The sequence below is a fragment of the Arvicanthis niloticus genome, chromosome 10 (genome assembly GCF_011762505.2).
Source record: "Arvicanthis niloticus isolate mArvNil1 chromosome 10, mArvNil1.pat.X, whole genome shotgun sequence".
Lineage (NCBI taxonomy): Eukaryota > Metazoa > Chordata > Mammalia > Rodentia > Muridae > Arvicanthis > Arvicanthis niloticus.
In genome coordinates, this window is record NC_047667.1 from 20120614 (window position 1) to 20138704 (window position 18091).

Here is an 18091-nt window from a genome sequence, read left to right on the forward strand (position 1 = left end):
AATGCAAGGGCACCCACATTTGTAAAAGAAACATTGCTAAAGCTTAGATCATGTATCAAACCCCACACATTAATAGTGGGAGAATTCAACACCCTACTCTCACCAATCAACAAGACATCCAACAAAAACTAAACAGAGAAATAATGAAACTCACAGACATTATGAATCAAATGGACCCAAAAGTTATCTACAGAACATTTAACCCAAACACAGAAAAAATATATACCTTCTTCTCAGCACCGCATGGAACCTTCTCCAAAATTGATCATATACTTGGTCACAAAACAAGCATCAACAGATACAAGAAAATTGAAATAACACCTTGTATCTTATCAGACTACCATGGTTTAAGGCTGGACTTCAACAACAGAAACACCGGAAAGCATACACACTCAGGGAAACTGAACAACTCTCTACCCAATGATCTCTGGGTCAGAGAAAAAATTTAAAAAAAAAAAAAAAAAAAAAAAAAAAAAAAAACTTTAACTTTCTAGGATTCAATGAAAATAAAGGTACAATATACCCAAACTTGTAGGACATAATGAAAGCAGTGCTAAGAGGAAAGCTCATAGCACTAAGTACCTCCGTAAAGAAATTAGAGAGGAGGCGCGCTGCAGCGGGGAGTGAGAAAAAAAGCGCAGGGTCCTGAGCGAGCCTCTAGGGGCTGCGGCCCCTCTGTCGGCCAGGGCGTCCACGCTGGAGGCGGTGGAGGCACCCCCACCCCCACGGATGGGGGGGGGGGCTCCTGCAGGAGGGGTTGCTGGCCTGCTGCTGTGCTGCTGAACAGTATGCAGTCATTTCGGGAGCAAAGCAGTTACCACGGAAACCAGCAGAGCTACCCACAGGAGGTGCACAGCTCATCCCGTACAGAAGAGTGCAGCCCTCATCAGGCCCAAATGTTCCAGAATTTTGCGGGAGCAGGTGGCGGTAGTAGTGGCACTGGCAGCCACAGTAGCAGGCGGCGAGGAACAGCTGCTGCAGCAGCAGAAAATGGCTAGCGAGACCTCTGGCCATCAAGGCTATCAGGGTTTCAGGAAAGAAGCTGGGGATTTTTACTACATGGCAGGCAACAAAGACACCATGGCAGCAGGAACCCCCGCAGCCTCCTCAGCAGAAGGCCTTCTGGGCCTGTGCAGAGCTATGGACCTCCCCAGGGGAGCAGCTTTGGCCATCAGTATGGTATGCCAGTGAGGGTCATGTGAGCCAATTTCAAGCACAGCACTCTGCCCTTGGTGGTGTGTCTTATGATCAGCAGGATTACACAGGGCCTTTCTCTCCTGGGAGTGCTCCTATCAACAGCAGGCCTCTAGCCAACAGCAGCAGCAGCAGCAGCAGCAGCAGCAGAAGAAGAAGAGACAACAGCTTTACCAATCTCATCAGCCTCTGCCACAAGCCACTGGACAACCAGCCTCTGGCTCATCCCATCTACAGCCAATGCAACGGCCTTCAACTCTGCCATCTTCTGCTTGTTGTCAGTTAAGAGTGGGTCAGTTATTCCAGCCCGCTGCAGTGAAGACACAGCGTCAGAGGCTTATCAATGTACTCTTCACCCTGCTCCTCTTCTAATATCTCAGTGCCCATAATCAGCTTGAAGAAGTTAATGAAGAGTCGGCACCCCTATTCCCTGGGCTTTGGGACTGAGGTGGTTAATATTGGTCTGTCTTTCTAGGGAAAAGTAGTGGTTTTGTTGGAACAGGGAGGATTAGCTAGGATTTGTTGTACTGGTAGAAATATGTATAATTGTTATTTAGATGAAGTTTTAATTTCTTAAATGGTACATAGTTTACTTTGATTTCAAATTTAAGGTTTTCATTGGTATGAGCTTCTTATTAATGTAAAAGTGAGATGAATATTGTTACTCTCATAGGCATTGTACCAGTATAACCCATTTAGGAATATAAGGCTTAGACCCAGTCCTTCTTTAACTTTTTTAACTGATTTGAGATGGTTAGCCTGTGAGTTAAGGGCCCGTAGCAAATTCATGGCTTTGAGTTTATTGTTAGGGTGTTTTCTATATTTTATTTAGAAATAGCTGAGAGGAGTTAACAGACAACAGTCCAGATTGCCTTACATGGATAATTGGTTTTCAAAACATCAGAAGTCCACAGAATTGACGTTACAAACATTTCTGTATTGATGTTCATTTTGATTAGAGACCTGTCTGCTCCTGACAGCTTCCTGTCTTGAATTCTAAGAAGAAATTGAGCATCTTTGAAGTTATTCCAGTTGTGGTGAGAAAGCCACTAGGCAAGAGTTGCCTCTTTTCATCTACAGACAAATTACTGTCCAGAAAAGAACACACTTGTGGAATAGTTAACTAATTATATCTGCCAAGACAGAGTAACCAGCCCTTAATAATTCTGCATCACTAGGTCTGTCAGATGATCCTGGGCCAGAAGGCTGAAGATCGGATGCTCCAACGTTTTGTAGTATAGGGACTGTTCAGGTGTTCAGTGGTCTCTATAAATTGGCTAAGGTTTTTTTAATTTATTTTTTATTGGATATTTTATTTACATTTCAGATGCCATCCCCTTTCCCCATTTCCCCTCACTAGAAAACCCCTATCCCATACCCTTTTCTCCCTTTTGCTTTTATACAATTTTTAAAATATCAACCAAAGGCTTTATAATAAGTTTGGTAATGCTCAATATCAATCACAAGTGTAACCTAATACCCAATCTAGATATATCAACTATCTTTGACTGGCGGAGACATGTGAACATCTGCCTCCATGTCTGGGCCCCCTCCCTCTTTCTCTCTCATCACCTAGCTCCTCCTCTCCTTCTCTTCCTCCTCTCTGTACTCCTCCCACCTTAGCTCCTCCTACATATCATCCTTCCTGTTAAAATAAAACTTTTCTCTCAAAATACAGTTAGAACATAACTATACTAATTTATGTCAGTAAGGTGCAAGATAGATGTAATACCGAGTCCATCATTTTGTTGACTAAGCAGAACCTCTGTGATCTCTCCTAAATAAAAGACTTAGTTCTGAACCTGGCTCTTTTTTTCTTGGCTTTAGAATGAATGTCAGCTGAAAACCATCCTCTCAAATCTTTTCTCTGAAAGTAAATAGCAAGGATTGGCTATGAGACTTCTAAACATTTGGCTAAGGTTTAGAAGCTATGCTTTATGCTTCCCATAATCTCAGTTAACTTAGTCATTCTGGATTTCTGATGGGGTTGAAGACTTAAAGTCTCATAGCCAATCCCAGCTATTTACTTTGAGAGAAAAGATTTGAGAGGATGGTTTTCAGCTGACATTCATTCTAAAGCCAAGAAAAAAAGCCAGGTTCAGAACTAAGTCTTTTAATTAGGAGAGATGACAGAGGTTCTGGTTAGTCAACAAAATGATGGACTGGGTATTGGATCTGTCTTATATCTTACTGACACAAATTGGTATAGTTATGCTCTAATTGTATTTTGAGAGAAAAGTTTTATTTTAACAGGAAGAGTGATATGTAGGAGGAGCTAAGGTGGGAGGAGTGCGGAGATGAATAGGAGGAGTAAGGAGAGGAGGTGAAGAAGGAGAGAAGATAGGTGATGAGAGAGAGAAAGAGAGAGTGAGGGGGCAGGGAACATGGAGGCATATGTTCGCGTGTCTCCGCCAGTCAAAGACAGTTGATATATCTAGGTTAGATACTGGGTTACACTTCTGATTGATATTGAGCATTACCAAACTTATAAAGCCTTTGATTAACATTCTAAAAAATTGTATAAAAGCAAAAAGGAGAAGGGGACATGGGATCAGTGTTTTCTAGGGAGGAAATGGGGAAAGAGGATGGCATCTGAAATGTAAATAAAATATCCAATAAAAAATAAATTAAAGAAAAAAGAGTGGGTCAGTTTGACCAGCACTACCAGTCTTCTGCTTCCTCTTCTTCTTCCTCCTCCTCTCCTTCACCACAGTCAGTCTGGACAAAGCTATGGTGGCAGTTACAGTGTGAATGCCAGATCTCAGTATGAAGGGCATAGTGTGCGTTCTAATGCACAGGCTTATGGAAAACAATCAAATTACAGCTAGCAACCTCAGTCAATGAAAAATTTTAAACAGGCTAAGATTCCACCAGGAACCCAACAGGGGCAGCAGCAGCAACAGCAGCAACAGCAACACCCCCCAACCCCCAGCATGTGATGCAGTACACAAATGCTGCCACCAAGCTGCCTTTGCCAAGCCAGGTGGGGCAGTACAGCCAGCCTGAGGTCCCTGTAAGGTCCCCTATGCAGTTTCACCAGAACTTCAGCCCGATCTCTAACCCTTCTCCAGCTGCTTCTGTGGTTCAACTCCAAGCTGTAGCTCCTACCCCTTCTCCTCTCATGCAGAGTGGTGAGAATCTCCAGTGTGGGCAAGGCAATGTGCCCATGAGTTCCAGAGACCAAATTTTACAGCTAATGCCCCAACTCAGTCCAACTCCATCGATGATGCCCAGTCCATATTCTCATGCTGCAGGGTTTGGCTTAGAAGGGGTGCCGGAAAAGCGGCTGACTGATTCTGGGTTGAGTAGTTCGAGTGTTCTGAGCACTCAAGTGGCCAATCTTCCTAATACTGTCCAGCACATGTTACTTTCTGATGCCTTGACACCTCAGAAGAAGACTTCTAAGAGGCCCTCATCATCATCTAAGAAAGCAGATAGCTGTACAAACTCAGAAGGCACCTCACAGCCTGAAGAACAACTAAAGTCCCCCTATGGCAGAGTCATTGGATGGAGGTTGCTCTAGTAGTTCAGAAGATCAAGGTGAGAGAGTGAGGCAACTAAGTGGCCAGAACACTAGCTCTGATGCCACCTGTAAGTGTGGAGCTTCAGAGAAAGCTGGCTCCTCACCAACACAAGGTGCTCAGAATGAGGCCCCTAAGCTCAGTACCAGTCCTGCAACTAGGGAAGAAGCTGCCTCTCCAGGTGCTAAGGACACATCACTGTCATCTGAGGGGAACACAAAAGCCGATGAGAAGACAGTTGGGGTGATTGTCTCCCGAGAAGCCACGACAGGTCGGGTAGAAAAATCTGGTGGACAAGATAAAGCCTCCCAGGAGGATGGTCCTGCTGCCAGTCAGAGACCACTTAGCAATAGTAGCATAAAGGATATCAGCCACACGTCACTTCCACAGCCAGATCCTCCAGGAGGAGGGAACAAAGGAAACAAGAGTGGTGATAATAATAGCTCTAACCACAATGGAGAGGGAAATGGCTAGACTAGCCACTCTGCAGTAGGCCCAAGTTTCACAGGCAGGACTGAGCCTAGCAAGTCTCCTGGAAGTTTGCGCTATAGTTACAAAGAGAGTTTTGGGTCAGCTGTACCACTAAATGTCAGTGGTTTTCCTCAGTATCCTTCAGGACAAGAAAAAGGGGATTTTGGCAGCCATGGGGATCGAAAGGGTAGAAATGAGAAGTTCCCAAGTCTCCTACAGGAAGTGCTTCAGGGCTACCACCACCATCCTGACAGAAGGTATCCTAGAAGCGCTCAGGAGCATCAAGGGATAGCTAGTGGCCTGGAAGGAACTGCAAGGCCCAACATCTTAGTCAGTCAAACCAATGAATTAGCCAGCAGGGGCCTTCAGAACAAGAGTATTGAGTCCCTGTTGGGAAATCCCCACTGGGGACCATGGGAAAGAAAGTCAGGCAGCACAGCTCCTGAAATGAAACAAATCAATTTGTCTGACTATCCCATTCCCAGAAAGTTTGAGATAGAACCTCTATCATCAGCCCATGAGCCTGGGGGCTCCCTTTCTGAAAGATCAGTAATCTGTGATATATCCCCACTAAGACAGATTGTCAGGGACCCAGGGGCTCACTCATTGGGACACATGGGTGCTGATACCAGAATTGGGAGGAATGAACATCTCAACCCAAGTTTAAGTCAGTCAGTCATTCTTCCTGGTGGGTTGGTGTCCAGGGAAACAAAATTGAAATCCCAGAGTGGGCAGATAAAAGAGGAAGACTTTGAACAATCCAAATCTCAAGTTAGTTTCAACCACTAGATGGAGACCACTGCCATCCTACCAGCATCCAACATGAGACTTGCCGTGGCAATGCCAGTCCTGGAGCAGCAGCTCATGATTCCATTTCAGACTATGGCCCACAAGATAGCAGGTCCACACCAACTCGGCAGGTCCCTGGTAGAGCTGGTAGCCGGGAGACTCTGAGGGGTCAGTCCTCTTCGCAGTACCATGAGTTTGCTGAAAAATTGAAGATGTCTCCAGGCAGGAGCAGAGGTCCAGGGAGTGACCCTCATCACATGAACCCACATATGAGCTTTTCAGAAAGGGCCAATAGGAGTTCTTTACATGCTCCTTTTTCCCTCAACTCAGAAAGCCTGGCCTCTGCTTACCACACAAACACCGGGGCTCATGCTTATGGGGACCCTAATACTGGTTTGAATACCCAGCTCCATTATATGAGACAGATGTACCAACAGCAACAAGAGGAGTATAAAGATTGGGCCAGCAGCTCTGCTCAGGGAGTGATTGCTGCTGCACAACATAGGCAGGAAGGGCCACAGAAGAGCCCACGGCAGCAGCAGTTTCTTGACAGAGTACGGAGCCCCCTGAAAAATGACAAAGATGGAATGATGTATGGCCCACCAGTAGGTACATACCATGATCCAAGCACTCAGGAAGCTGGGCGCTGTCTCATGTCTAGTGATGGTCTGCCTGCCAAAAGCATGGAATTGAAGCACAGCTCTCGGAAGTTACAGGAGTCTTGTTGCAGACTTCTCCAGCCAAAATCAGTGGTCCCCCAGGAATGTCTAATCAAAAACGGTATGGGCCACCCCATGAGCCAGATGGGCATGGACTAGCCGAGTCTGCACAGTCTTCCAAACCTAGTAACGTAATGTTACAGCTTCCTGGTCAAGAGGATCATTCTTCTCACAATCCCTTAATCATGCGGAGGCGTGTTCGTTCTTTTATCTCCCATATTCCCAGTAATAGACAGTCATAAGATGTAAAAAAAACAGTAACACTGCCTCCTCCACACATCCAAAGAAGGTGCCGATAAAGCATAATTCCTACAGCCATCTTTCTCACAGTCAGGATATCAAGCCCATCCCTAAGAGAGATGCTTCCAAGGACCTTCCAAACCCAGACAATAGAAACTGTCCTGCGGTTACCCTGACAAGCCCTGCTAAGACCGAAACACTGCCCCCACGGAAGGGACGGGGATTAAAATTGGAAGCTATAGTTCAGAAGATCACATCCCCAAATATTAGGAGGAGTGCATCTGCAAGCCGTGCTGAGGGTGGGGGAGACACAGTCACACTGGATGATATACTATCTCTAAAGAGTGGTCTTCCTGAAGGTGGGACTGTGGCTACTCAAGAAGCTGAGATGGAAAAGCGAAAGGGTGAGGTGGTATCTGACCCAGTCAGTGCAACAAGCCAGGAAGCGAATGTTGAAAAGCCTCTTCCAGGGCCTTCTGAAGAGTGGTGTGGCAGTGGGGATGACAAAGTCAAGACAGAGGCACATGTAGAAACAGCTTCTACTGGAAAGGAACCCTCTGGTACTATGACATCCACAGCTTCTCAGAAGCCTGGTGGTAACCAAGGGAGACCAGATGGTTCCCTGAGTGGAGCAGCACCACTAATCTTTCCTGACTCAAAGAATGTAGCTCCAGTGGGCATATTGGCCCCTGAGGCAAACCCCAAGGCTGAAGAGAAAGAAAATAATACAGCCATGATTTCACCCAAACAAGAAAGTTTCCCCCCAAAAGGGTATTTCCCATCAGGAAAGAAAAAGGGGAGACCAATTGGTAGTGTGAATAAGCAAAAGAAACAGCAGCAGCAACCACCTCCACCTCCTCAGGCCCCTCAGATGCCAGAAGGTTCTGCAGATGGAGAGCCGAAGCCAAAAAAGCAGAGGCAAACAAGGGAGAGAAGGAAGCCTGGGGCCCAGCCAAGGAAGCGGAAAACCAAACAAGCAGTTCCCATTGAAGAACCTCAAGAACCAGAGATCAAGCTAACGTATGCTACCCAGCCGCTAGATAAAACCGATGCCAAAAACAAGTCTTTTTCCCCTTACATCCATGTAGTAAATAAGAGTGAACTTGGGGCTGTTTGTACAATCATAAATGCTGGAGAAGAAGAACAGACCAAGTTGGTGAGGAGCCGGAAGGGTCAGAGGTCTCTGACCCCTCCCCCCAGCAGCACAGAAAGCAAGGTGCTCCCAGCTTCCTCCTTTATGCTGCGGGGACCTGTGGTAACAGAATCTTCTGTTATGGGGCACCTGGTTTGCTGTCTCTGTGGCAAGTGGGCCAGTTACCGTAACATGGGTGACCTCTTCGGACCCTTTTATCCCCAAGATTATGCAGCCAGTCTACCGAAGAAGCCACCTCCTAAGAGGTCCACAGAAATGCAGAGCAGAGTCAAGGTTCAGCACAAAAGCGCTTCTAATGGTTCAAAAACCGACGCTGAGGAGGAGGAGGAGCAGCAGCAGCAGAAGGAGCAGAGGAGCCTGGCTGCTCATCCTAGGTTCAAGCGGTGCCACCGCTCAGAAGACTGTGGTGGAGGTCCTCGGTCCCTGTCCAGGGGGTTCCCTTGTAAAACAGCAGCCGCTGAGGGCAGCAGTGAAAAGACTGTCTCAGACACAAAGCCTACCACTTCAGAAGGCGGTCCTGAGCTGGAGTTACAAATCCCTGAACTACCTCTTGACAGCAACGAATTTTGGGTCCATGAGGGTTGTATTCTCTGGGCCAATGGAATCTACCTGGTCTGTGGCAGGCTCTATGGCCTGCAGGAAATGCTGGAAATTGCCAGGGAGATAAAATGCTCCCACTGCCAGGAGGCTGGCGCTACTTTGGGCTGCTACAACAAAGGCTGCCCCTTCCGATACCATTACCCATGTGCCATTGATGCAGATTGTTTGCTGCATGAGGAAAATTTCTCGGTGAGGTGCCCCAAGCACAGGGTGAGACTGGAGATGAGAAGGTGGTGGGCATACTTGATGCAATGGAATCCCCCTGCTGTGCAATCACAGCCCACTCTGCCCTGCCCTGCATCCCCGCTGGGCCTGCCCATGCCGGAATTTTCTCCCTATGTTCTCCCATCACACTCAGACTGGTGACACCACAGGAAAAGAAAGACACAAGATGTTGGAATGGCGTTTTCCATGGACACAATCTCCATAGTGACAATGTGGGGGAGGGGGCAGGGGTGGACTGATGGGGAAACGGGGAGTTAAAAGGGATATATATATATATATCTTCTGGAAAGACTTCGTTTAAATGAAAGGTGCACTATCCCTTTTGATTCTATTTTAAAATTATCTAGTTAACTCAAAATTTGTTCCAACGACAGTGAAATTTAAATGTAAAATTGAACTGAACAAACTCATCTCATAAAGGATGGGGTGTGGCTTTGATCTTCAGCCTGTCTCACAACAATTCAGTGAACACTAGACCAGGACTGAAAGAGCAGACAAATGACAACCACCCTTTCCTTGGTCAGAATCTGTCTCACGGGAAGTTTGGGGGAGGGGCCAGGATGGGGATGGTCATTTCCAAAAGTTCGGGGAATGATGTTTAAACACAAAAATACATTTTTTTTCTTTCCAGAAACACACACACACACACACACACACACACACAAAGAAATTAGAGAGTTCTCATACCAACAATTTAAAAGTAAATCTGAAATCTCTAGAACAAAAAGAAACAAACACACCCAAGAGTAGAAGACAGCAGGAAATAATCAAAATCAGGGCTGTAAGCAATCAATTAGAAATAAAGAGAACCATTAAAAGAATCAACAAAACCAAGAGCTGTTTTTTTTTTTTTTTTGAGAAAATCAACAAGATAGAAAAATCCTTAGCCAAATTAACTAAAAGGCAGAGAGACAGTATCCAAATAAAAACAAAATCAAAAATAAAATGGAGACATAACAACAAAGAGGAAATTTAATGAATCATTAGGTCTTACTTTAATAGCCTGTATTCCAAAAAATTGAAAAATCTAAAATATTTGGATGACTTTCTAGGCAGATGCCACTTACCAAAGTTAAATCAGGATCTTGAACAGTCCCATAACCTTTAAGGAAATAGAAGCAATCATTAAAAGTCTTCCAACCAAAATAAAAGGCCAGGGCCAGATGGTTTTAGTGCAGAATTCTACCAGACTTTCAAAGTAGAGCTAATACCAATACTCTTCAAACTATTCCACAAACTAGAAACAGAAGGAACATTGTCACCACAGTTACCTTGATACCTAAACCACACAAAGACTCAACAAAGAAAAAGAATCAAATATCATTCTGTCTGAACCCCTGGAACAAGTTTCCTGGAAGGACACTGTATGTGGGCCCATTCAGGGGAAACCAAAGTCCTCCTTGTGCTGTGGGAGATGTCATCAGCTTGGCACCTAGAGCAAGCTTTTATCGCACTCAAACTCTTACAACCCTGTGAGAAGGGACTGGTTTTAGCTACATTACTTGCATTGAGAAAACCTAGATTCTGTGGTTTGGATATGCTTTGATTTTTGTTCCTCAGAATTTCAGGTATTGGTATGTTAAGAGGTGAAGGCCTGGAGCTGAAGGGATGTCTCAGTGGTTAAGAGCATTGACTGCTCTTTCAGGGGTCCTGAGTGCAATTCCCAACAACCACATGATGGTTCGCAACCATCTTTAATGTGATCCAATGCCCTCTTCTGTTGTGTCTGGAGACAGCTACAGTGTACTCATATATATATATAATAAAAATAAATTTTAAAAAGGAGAGGTCTTGTGGGAGTTCCTTATGTCATTGGAAACCACTCTTAGAAGTCTCATGTATCCTGACTGAATTCTAAGAAAGTCATTTCAAAAGAATAAGGCTGCCCCTCTCCCTAGAATCCTGTTTTATAATGGGAAGTTTTACTGGGAAGGGCTATTATTGCTACCATGAAACACCATGACCAAAGCAATTTGGGGATGAAAAGATTTATTTGGCTTACACATCACTGTTCATTACTGAAGGAAGTTAGGACAGGAACTCAAACAGGCCAGGAACCTGTGGAGGCAGAGGCCATGGAGGGGTGCTACTTACTGTATTACTCCTCATGGCTTGCTCAGCCTGCTTTCTTATAGAACTCAGGACCACCATCCCAGGAATGACATCACTTACAATGAATTGGGCCCTCCCCTATCCATCAGTGATAAAGAAAATGCTCCTCAAGCTTGTCTACAGCCTAATCTCAAGTGATGTTCCCTCCTCTCTGATGTCAAGTTGGCATAAAACTAGGCAAACCCAGAAATCTCCCTCATGTGCATGCTCTACCATGATGTCACCTGCCATTAGGCCCTTTCCAGAGACCACACCATTGTAGAATACCTTACTTTAGACTTGCAACCTCTTAGATCATGGGATAAGTAAATCCCTTTTCTTCTTAAAAGCCCAGTATTTGGGGGGGGGGGCGGGTGTCTTGTTAGGGTGATGAATAAATAAGTAACACACTAGATTACAGAGCGAGCTCATGAGTCAAAAGCTGGGATCTGACCCTTCAAAGGCAGACTCCAGAGTGGATGATGGTTGTCCTGGTGATGCTGTGGAGCCTGTGATAGAGAACTTAATCTGGCCCGTGGTCAGAAATGAACTCCTTAAGGAAAGGGGTTGAAGTCTGAAATACAGCAGAGTATTACAAATAAAACAATCTCAATCCCATCCTTTGCTCTGACCTCCCAACAGATTTCAACATGTCTTCCAAGATGCTTACTCAAACTGCCCACGGGCATGGCTATCCGTGGGTTCCTATTCTCATCTTGCTTTTCAGGGATGTTCTCCCATTAAGCCGCCTCCAACTCCCTCATCACGAAAGCCTTTTAACCAGAATCCTGGCCTGTCATACATTCTCAGAGCCAAGTTGAAATTTTCTATTCTTTCTTTCTCTAGAAAAAAATTTGGGCTTGACACAGAACCCTAGTTTTCCTAGCACCAAACATTAATCACAGATCAAGCTGAAATGCTATACTCAAGTTTATATAAATTTTGGGCAGAAAAGGGCACAGAGTATCTGATATGAGGAACTCTGGGACTTCTTAGCTCCTAGCCATCCCATTAAGTCCAGGTAAGATCAAGGCCTGAGAACTTGGGAAACCTGGACCCTTCCCCTAAATTAAGAGGTAGACCAGATCTCTGAAGGTAGAATTATCTTTACTCTGCTAGCTAGCCTTTCCTCCCAGACTTTCTCCAAGTGACCTCTGGGCTGAAGAAGAAATGGAAGGGAGAAAGAATGCTGATCCCATGTGGAAGCATGCCAGATCTGTGTGTCATGAACTCACTTCTGCTTCTCTGTAACTCTGCCACACCTAAGGAAACTCAGAAACACCTGGCAGGTGGCAGTGTCTATCTGCTGGGAACAGAAACAAATAAGAGAGAAGCTGATAGGACAGGAGCATGGAGTGAGTCTTCACCGAGATGAAGATACATACAGATTCTGAGTTTTGCACATACTTCTACTTCCAGAGGATGGATGGATATATTATCTAATAAATATATTATATATAACATAAACATATTATATGTTCTATTCTATTCTATTTGGGAGGACATGCTAACACCAGGGAGCTCCCAGAGGTAGAGGAGCACCATTTGGGGGGGAGGCCATTGTAGCTCAAAGTCCTGTTCAAAGAAGAGTCTTCATGGGAGAACAAAAAAAAACCCTTAGGCCAGGACAGATAAATCTCTGAAAGCTACAGTTGTGGTAATGTTGATAACAGCAACGGATACCTATAGAATGCTTACTCTGTGTGAGTACATGTCTCCAAACACCTAATTTGAAATCATGTAATCTTTGATCCAAAGTAGTCTTATAGGGGCTGGGTCTTGTTGCCAATCTGTCACTTTAATAAGACTATTTTAGCATAAAAGAATTGTGATATCCTGAAACCATTCATTGATTCAACATACTGAGCACACACTATGCAGGGCAATGAGAAGAGAAAGAAACAATATCTCCTTCCCTTGAAGAGCAAAGAATCTAGTGAGAGAAACAGGCAGTTGGAAAGGGCAACTCATTGCATTGGGAAAAGTGTTTTTAAGAGGGCCCACTGCATGCTGAAGAACACAGTAGAAAAGTTAGGAGGGGTATTAGAGAAGGCATGTAGGTAAAGGTGAACTTCACTAACTCTTCAAGTATGCATGAGAGTCAGGCAAAGGAAAGACAGGCATCCTGGCCAGATAGTTAACAGGGGTTGAAGTTGGAAATGGAGCAAGAAAATGAGTAACAGAAGAAAGTAAAGAGTTTCATGACAGAGCAGATCCTGGGTGGCAACTCTGACCCCAATCTCACAGAACCCAGAGGAAGCAGGCCTCCCAGGAGCTCTAACCCAGGCAGTATCTTAGGTAAGGAGACAGCAATATCTGCCCAAAACAGGGAGTAACTGGGACCCACTAGGACCCAGAAATTCACTCCTGGCCAGGAGCACTGTTTCCTTCCTGTCTGTGCCTGAGCAGCCTGAGCACTGAGCAGATCTTGGGCCCCAGCTCTAACCCCGGTAGTAATACCCACCCCCACACAATTCTGATACAATCAAGATAATAGGAAGGACAGGCTCCAGTCAAAGACAGGGCAGGTAGCACTAAGGCGATCCGGATGGCGAAAGGCAAGCACAAGAACATAAGCATATGCAACCCAGGGTACTTGGCATCATTAGAACCTAGTTCTCCCACACAAGAAAGTCCTGAATTCCCCACTGTGGAAAGCTTCTGCTGCGCCCTAAAGATGGTGCCTACTGCCTTAGCCCTCTTGGGGGAAGAAGTCCTTATTTGGTGAGGAGGTTGCACTTTGCCGGTAGCCTGATCTCTCGTCATGAGTGTGAACCTATGGTGGAGCAAAACGTAGTATGGGCTGATGGGCAGTCCACTGGAGGCTACTTAAGCTGCACTCACGGGAGGCACGGGGGCACACCCCTTGATCTTGTAACTGAAAGGCAATTCCTGAGTAAAACTGTCTCTGGAAGGAACTGGTGTGCTAGTCTTTCTTCCCTGCTGGTCAGTGTGGTCGGCGCGGCACAATTGGTGGCCCGTACGGGGAGCTTCTCTGCGTGAGTTCCCGGAGTTCCAGAACCAGGGACAGACAGGGCGATCGATCGGTAAGTGGCCGGTAAGTGGGGCCCATCAACAGACAAGGTCCTCGGAAGGAGGCGGCATTTGTTAAGGTCCTCGGAAGGAGGCGAATAAAAGTGAAAGTCCAAGAGGGATCCTTTTCTTAGCTGTGGTTTTGGTGCGCCGCGAGCGTAGCCACTAAAATGGGGACCTCGCCGTCTTGCCCAGTGAAGGTAGCTCTTCATGAGCTTCTTGATAGTAAGGGCTTGAAATTTAAAGATCGAGCTTTGGCTCAATTTCTTAGCGAGGTGGAAGCGGTGGCTCCGTGGTTTGCAGTGTCAGGAAACCTGTCATTAGCCTGCTGGGATAAGTTAGGAAGGGATCTGGACCGAGCATGGGAGGAGGGTACTCTACAGGACAAAAAGGGAAAGACGGGGGTGCGAGGGATCTGGAGGGTTATTCGAACCTGCTTGACTAGTGAGGAGTGTGTTCCTGCCATTCAAGCAACAACGGAGGCGTTAGAGCAAGTGAAAGAGATGCGGTCAGAGACTCGATCTACCAACTCAAGACAGTCAAAAGAGAGAGAAAAGGGAGAGTTACCAGGGCTATACCCAAGCCTGAAGTCAGGGTCAGAGGATAGTTCAGAGGATGAAATAGAAAAATTAGAAGAGGCAGTACAAGGGCTGCTAGCTAAGATGGAGGATATTATAGCCAAAAGGAAGAAGAAGCCACCTAGCAAGAAAAAAGTGGAAGCAGGGTGGGACAGGGCAGACAGGATAGAACCGAGTGCGCCGCCGCCTTATGCGGAACAAGAAGGTGCACAGGGCTGGACAGCTCCAAAGTCATCCTGTACGTTTTGTCCCAAGACCTGGCGGGAGGCGGCAGCCGCCTTCCCTGTCTTTGAGGATGCTAATCATGTGAGGTCTTATGAGCCCCTAGATTTTAAGATTCTCAAAAATTTATCTGAATCTGTGCAGACATATGGTGTCAATGCCTCTTTTACTCAGGCGCAGATAGAAAGGCTTACTAACTCAGCCATGACACCGACAGACTGGATGTCTCTTGTGAAGGCCTGCCTGTCCATGGGACAATACCTTGATTGGAAGTCCTTATATACAGAATTTGCTCAACAGCAGGCTCGAGAAAATGCAGCTCAAGGTCAGGCTGCATGGAGCCTTGATATGTTAATGGGGCAGGGCCAATGGCTGAACAATCAGACAGCATATCCACCACAAGTATATGCACAGATAAATGCTATGGCAGTGAAAGCATGGAAGGCCTTACCAAATAAAGGGGAAGTATCAGGTAATCTGACAAAGATTGTCCAAGGGTCTACAGAGCCTTTCTCAGATTTTGTAGCCAGAATGATGGAGGCTGCAGGCAGAATATTTGGGGATCCTGATACCGCTATGCCCCTGATACAACAGCTCATATTTGAGCAGTGTACTAGAGAGTGCCGACAAGCAATAACTCCATGGAAGTCTAAAGGTTTGACAGCCTGGATGAAGGCATGCAGGGAATTGGGCGGTCCTCTCTCTAATACTGGCTTAGCAGCTGCAGTGGTACAGGGGATAGTGCAGCATTCTAAAAGCAAAACCAAAGCTCCTGGAGCTTGCTTTTCCTGTGGTAGGCAAGGACATTTGAAACGTCAGTGTCCTGATAAAGGAAAAGGGGCCACGACACGTCCTCCTGGGCTATGTCCTAGATGCAGGAAAGGTAATCATTGGGCAAATGAATGCAGGTCAGTGAAAGATATCAATGGACAACCTCTTGGACAGATAAATACTTATCCTGTTTCAAAAGACGGGATGCAGGGCCCCAGGCCTCAGGGCCCTCGAATATATGGGGCCATGGAAGATCAGAGCAGTCCAGAGAGCAACTTGCCCAATATGAAACCCCGAGGAGGGCCACAGCGGGCTCTGCAGGGTTGGACCTCCACTGCACCGCCAGAGTCGTATTAACACCACAAATGGGAGTGCAGCTTATCCCTACAGATTTTAAGGGGCCTCTTCCTTCGGGATCAGTAGGATTATTAATTGGTAGATCATCATCAGCCCTGAAAAGATTAGTCATTCATCCAGGAGTTATCGATCCTGACTATGAAGGAGAGGTAAAAATTTTAGTCTCCTCCCCTAGGGGAGTTTCGGCAATATCTCCAGGAGACCGAATTGCACAACTTCTCATTTTGCCCAGCCTGCATGATATGTTTCCTTCTAGAGACCAAAAAAGAGGAAATCGAGGATTTGGATCCACAGGAGTAGATTCTGTGTTCCTTAGCCTCGATATGGATCAACGACCTTTAGTGGAGCTTCAGGTAAATGGCAAGGCAATCTTAGGATTGCTGGATACTGGAGCGGACCGCAGCATTGTGGCCTTAAAGGATTGGCCTAAAGGCTGGCCTGTTCAATCATCCTCACAAACATTGCAAGGGTTAGGTTATGCCAAGACCCCGGACATGAGTGCAAGAGAGCTCCCTTGGAAAGATCATGAAGGACATGGAGGCCATTTTCAGCCTTATGTGTTGGAACTGCCTGTCAGCCTTTGGGGAAGAGATCTTTTGAAAGACATGAATTATCACCTTACTAATGAAGGGTATTCCTTGCCTTCTCAAAGGATGATGCAGGACATGGGGTGGTATCCCTCTAAGGGCTTAGGAAAACATCTGCAAGGGAGAACACAGCCAATAGAAAATGTCCCAAGGAATGATAGAAAGGGCCTGGGTTTTTCCTAGGGGCCACTGAGGAAGGCATTCCCATAATCTGGAAGACAGAGGATCCAGTGTGGGTTCCTCAGTGGCCATTATCCTCTGAAAAGTTACAAGCTGCCACACAATTAGTTCAAGAGCAACTCTCTTTGGGGCATATTAAACCATCAGTATCACCTTGGAATACGCCTATTTTTGTAATTAAAAAGAGGTCTGGAAAGTGGAGATTATTACATGATCTGCGTGCTATTAATCAACAAATGCAGATCATGGGCCCCGTGCAAAGGGGATTGCCATTGTTATCGGCATTGCCTGCTTCTTGGCCTATAATAGTTATTGATATAAAGGATTGCTTTTTTTCTATTCCATTATGTGCCCAAGATAGTGAACGTTTTGCCTTTACTGTTCCATCCTGTAATCATGAAGAACCAGATCAGCGGTATGAATGGGTGGTTCTGCCCCAAGGGATGGCAAATAGTCCAACTATGTGTCAGTTATTTGTAGGAAAAGCCATTGAACCATTGAGAAGAGAGTTTCCAAAAATGAGGTGCATTCATTATATGGATGACATTTTGTTGGCTGCTGCGAATGAAAAGGTACTAGAATTGGCTTTTGGAAAATTAATTTTATTATTAGAGAGTAAAAGATTGTATATTGCCCCAGAGAAAGTACAGAGAGATCAGGTAGTGAATTATCTTGGAGCCAGGATACATAATATGAAAGTTGTACCACAAAAGGTTGAAATTAGGAAAGATCATTTAACAACTTTAAATGACTTTCAAAAATTATTGGGAGATATTAATTGGATACGAGGTTATGTAAATTTGCCAAATTATGAATTAAAGCCCCTATATAATATTTTAATTGGTGATTCTGCTTTGGACTCCCCCCGCCAATTAACTCCAGAAGCTAGATTGGCCCTTATTAAAGTTGAGGAAAAGTTGCAGGGTGCCTTTTTACAGAGATACAAAGAAGGGCAATTAATTATGTTGTGTATTTTGGCCACATATCAGCAACCCTCTGGGGTGTTATGGCAGGAAGGTCCATTATTATGGATTTATTCACATGTTTCTCCAAGCAAAGCCATTGAGCATTATCCAACAGCTGTTGCCACTTTGGCCATGCATGGTATTCAACAATGTGTGCAATTTTTTGGAGTTGTACCAGGAAGCTTAATTATTCCCTATTCCATTCAACAAGTTAAAGTATTATGTGCCACAATAGATGATTGGGCGATATTAAAATGTAGTTATGATGGTGATATTGATAATCATTATCCCAAACATCCCCTTTTGTCCTTTTTTAAGGAACATCCTGTTGTTTTTCCAAAGATTACAGCTAGTGCTCCCCTTAAGGGGGCATCTAACATATTTACAGATGGATC

General features: G+C 45.3%; 1 protein-coding gene across 1 annotated transcript; it reads left to right on the forward strand.

Annotated features, from left to right (window-relative positions):
* Window positions 1–788: 788 nt before the first annotated feature.
* On the forward strand, window positions 789–10531 carry LOC117716447 (transcription factor 20-like). The gene is given in 13 exon segments (XM_076941746.1): window positions 789–986; window positions 988–1107; window positions 1110–1175; window positions 1178–1286; window positions 1289–1486; window positions 3837–3906; window positions 3908–4115; window positions 4118–4681; window positions 4683–5970; window positions 5973–6698; window positions 6701–6956; window positions 6958–6996; window positions 6998–10531. Coding segments are annotated over 13 exon segments (5898 nt in total). The 3' UTR covers window positions 9054–10531.
* Window positions 10532–18091: the final 7560 nt, after the last annotated feature.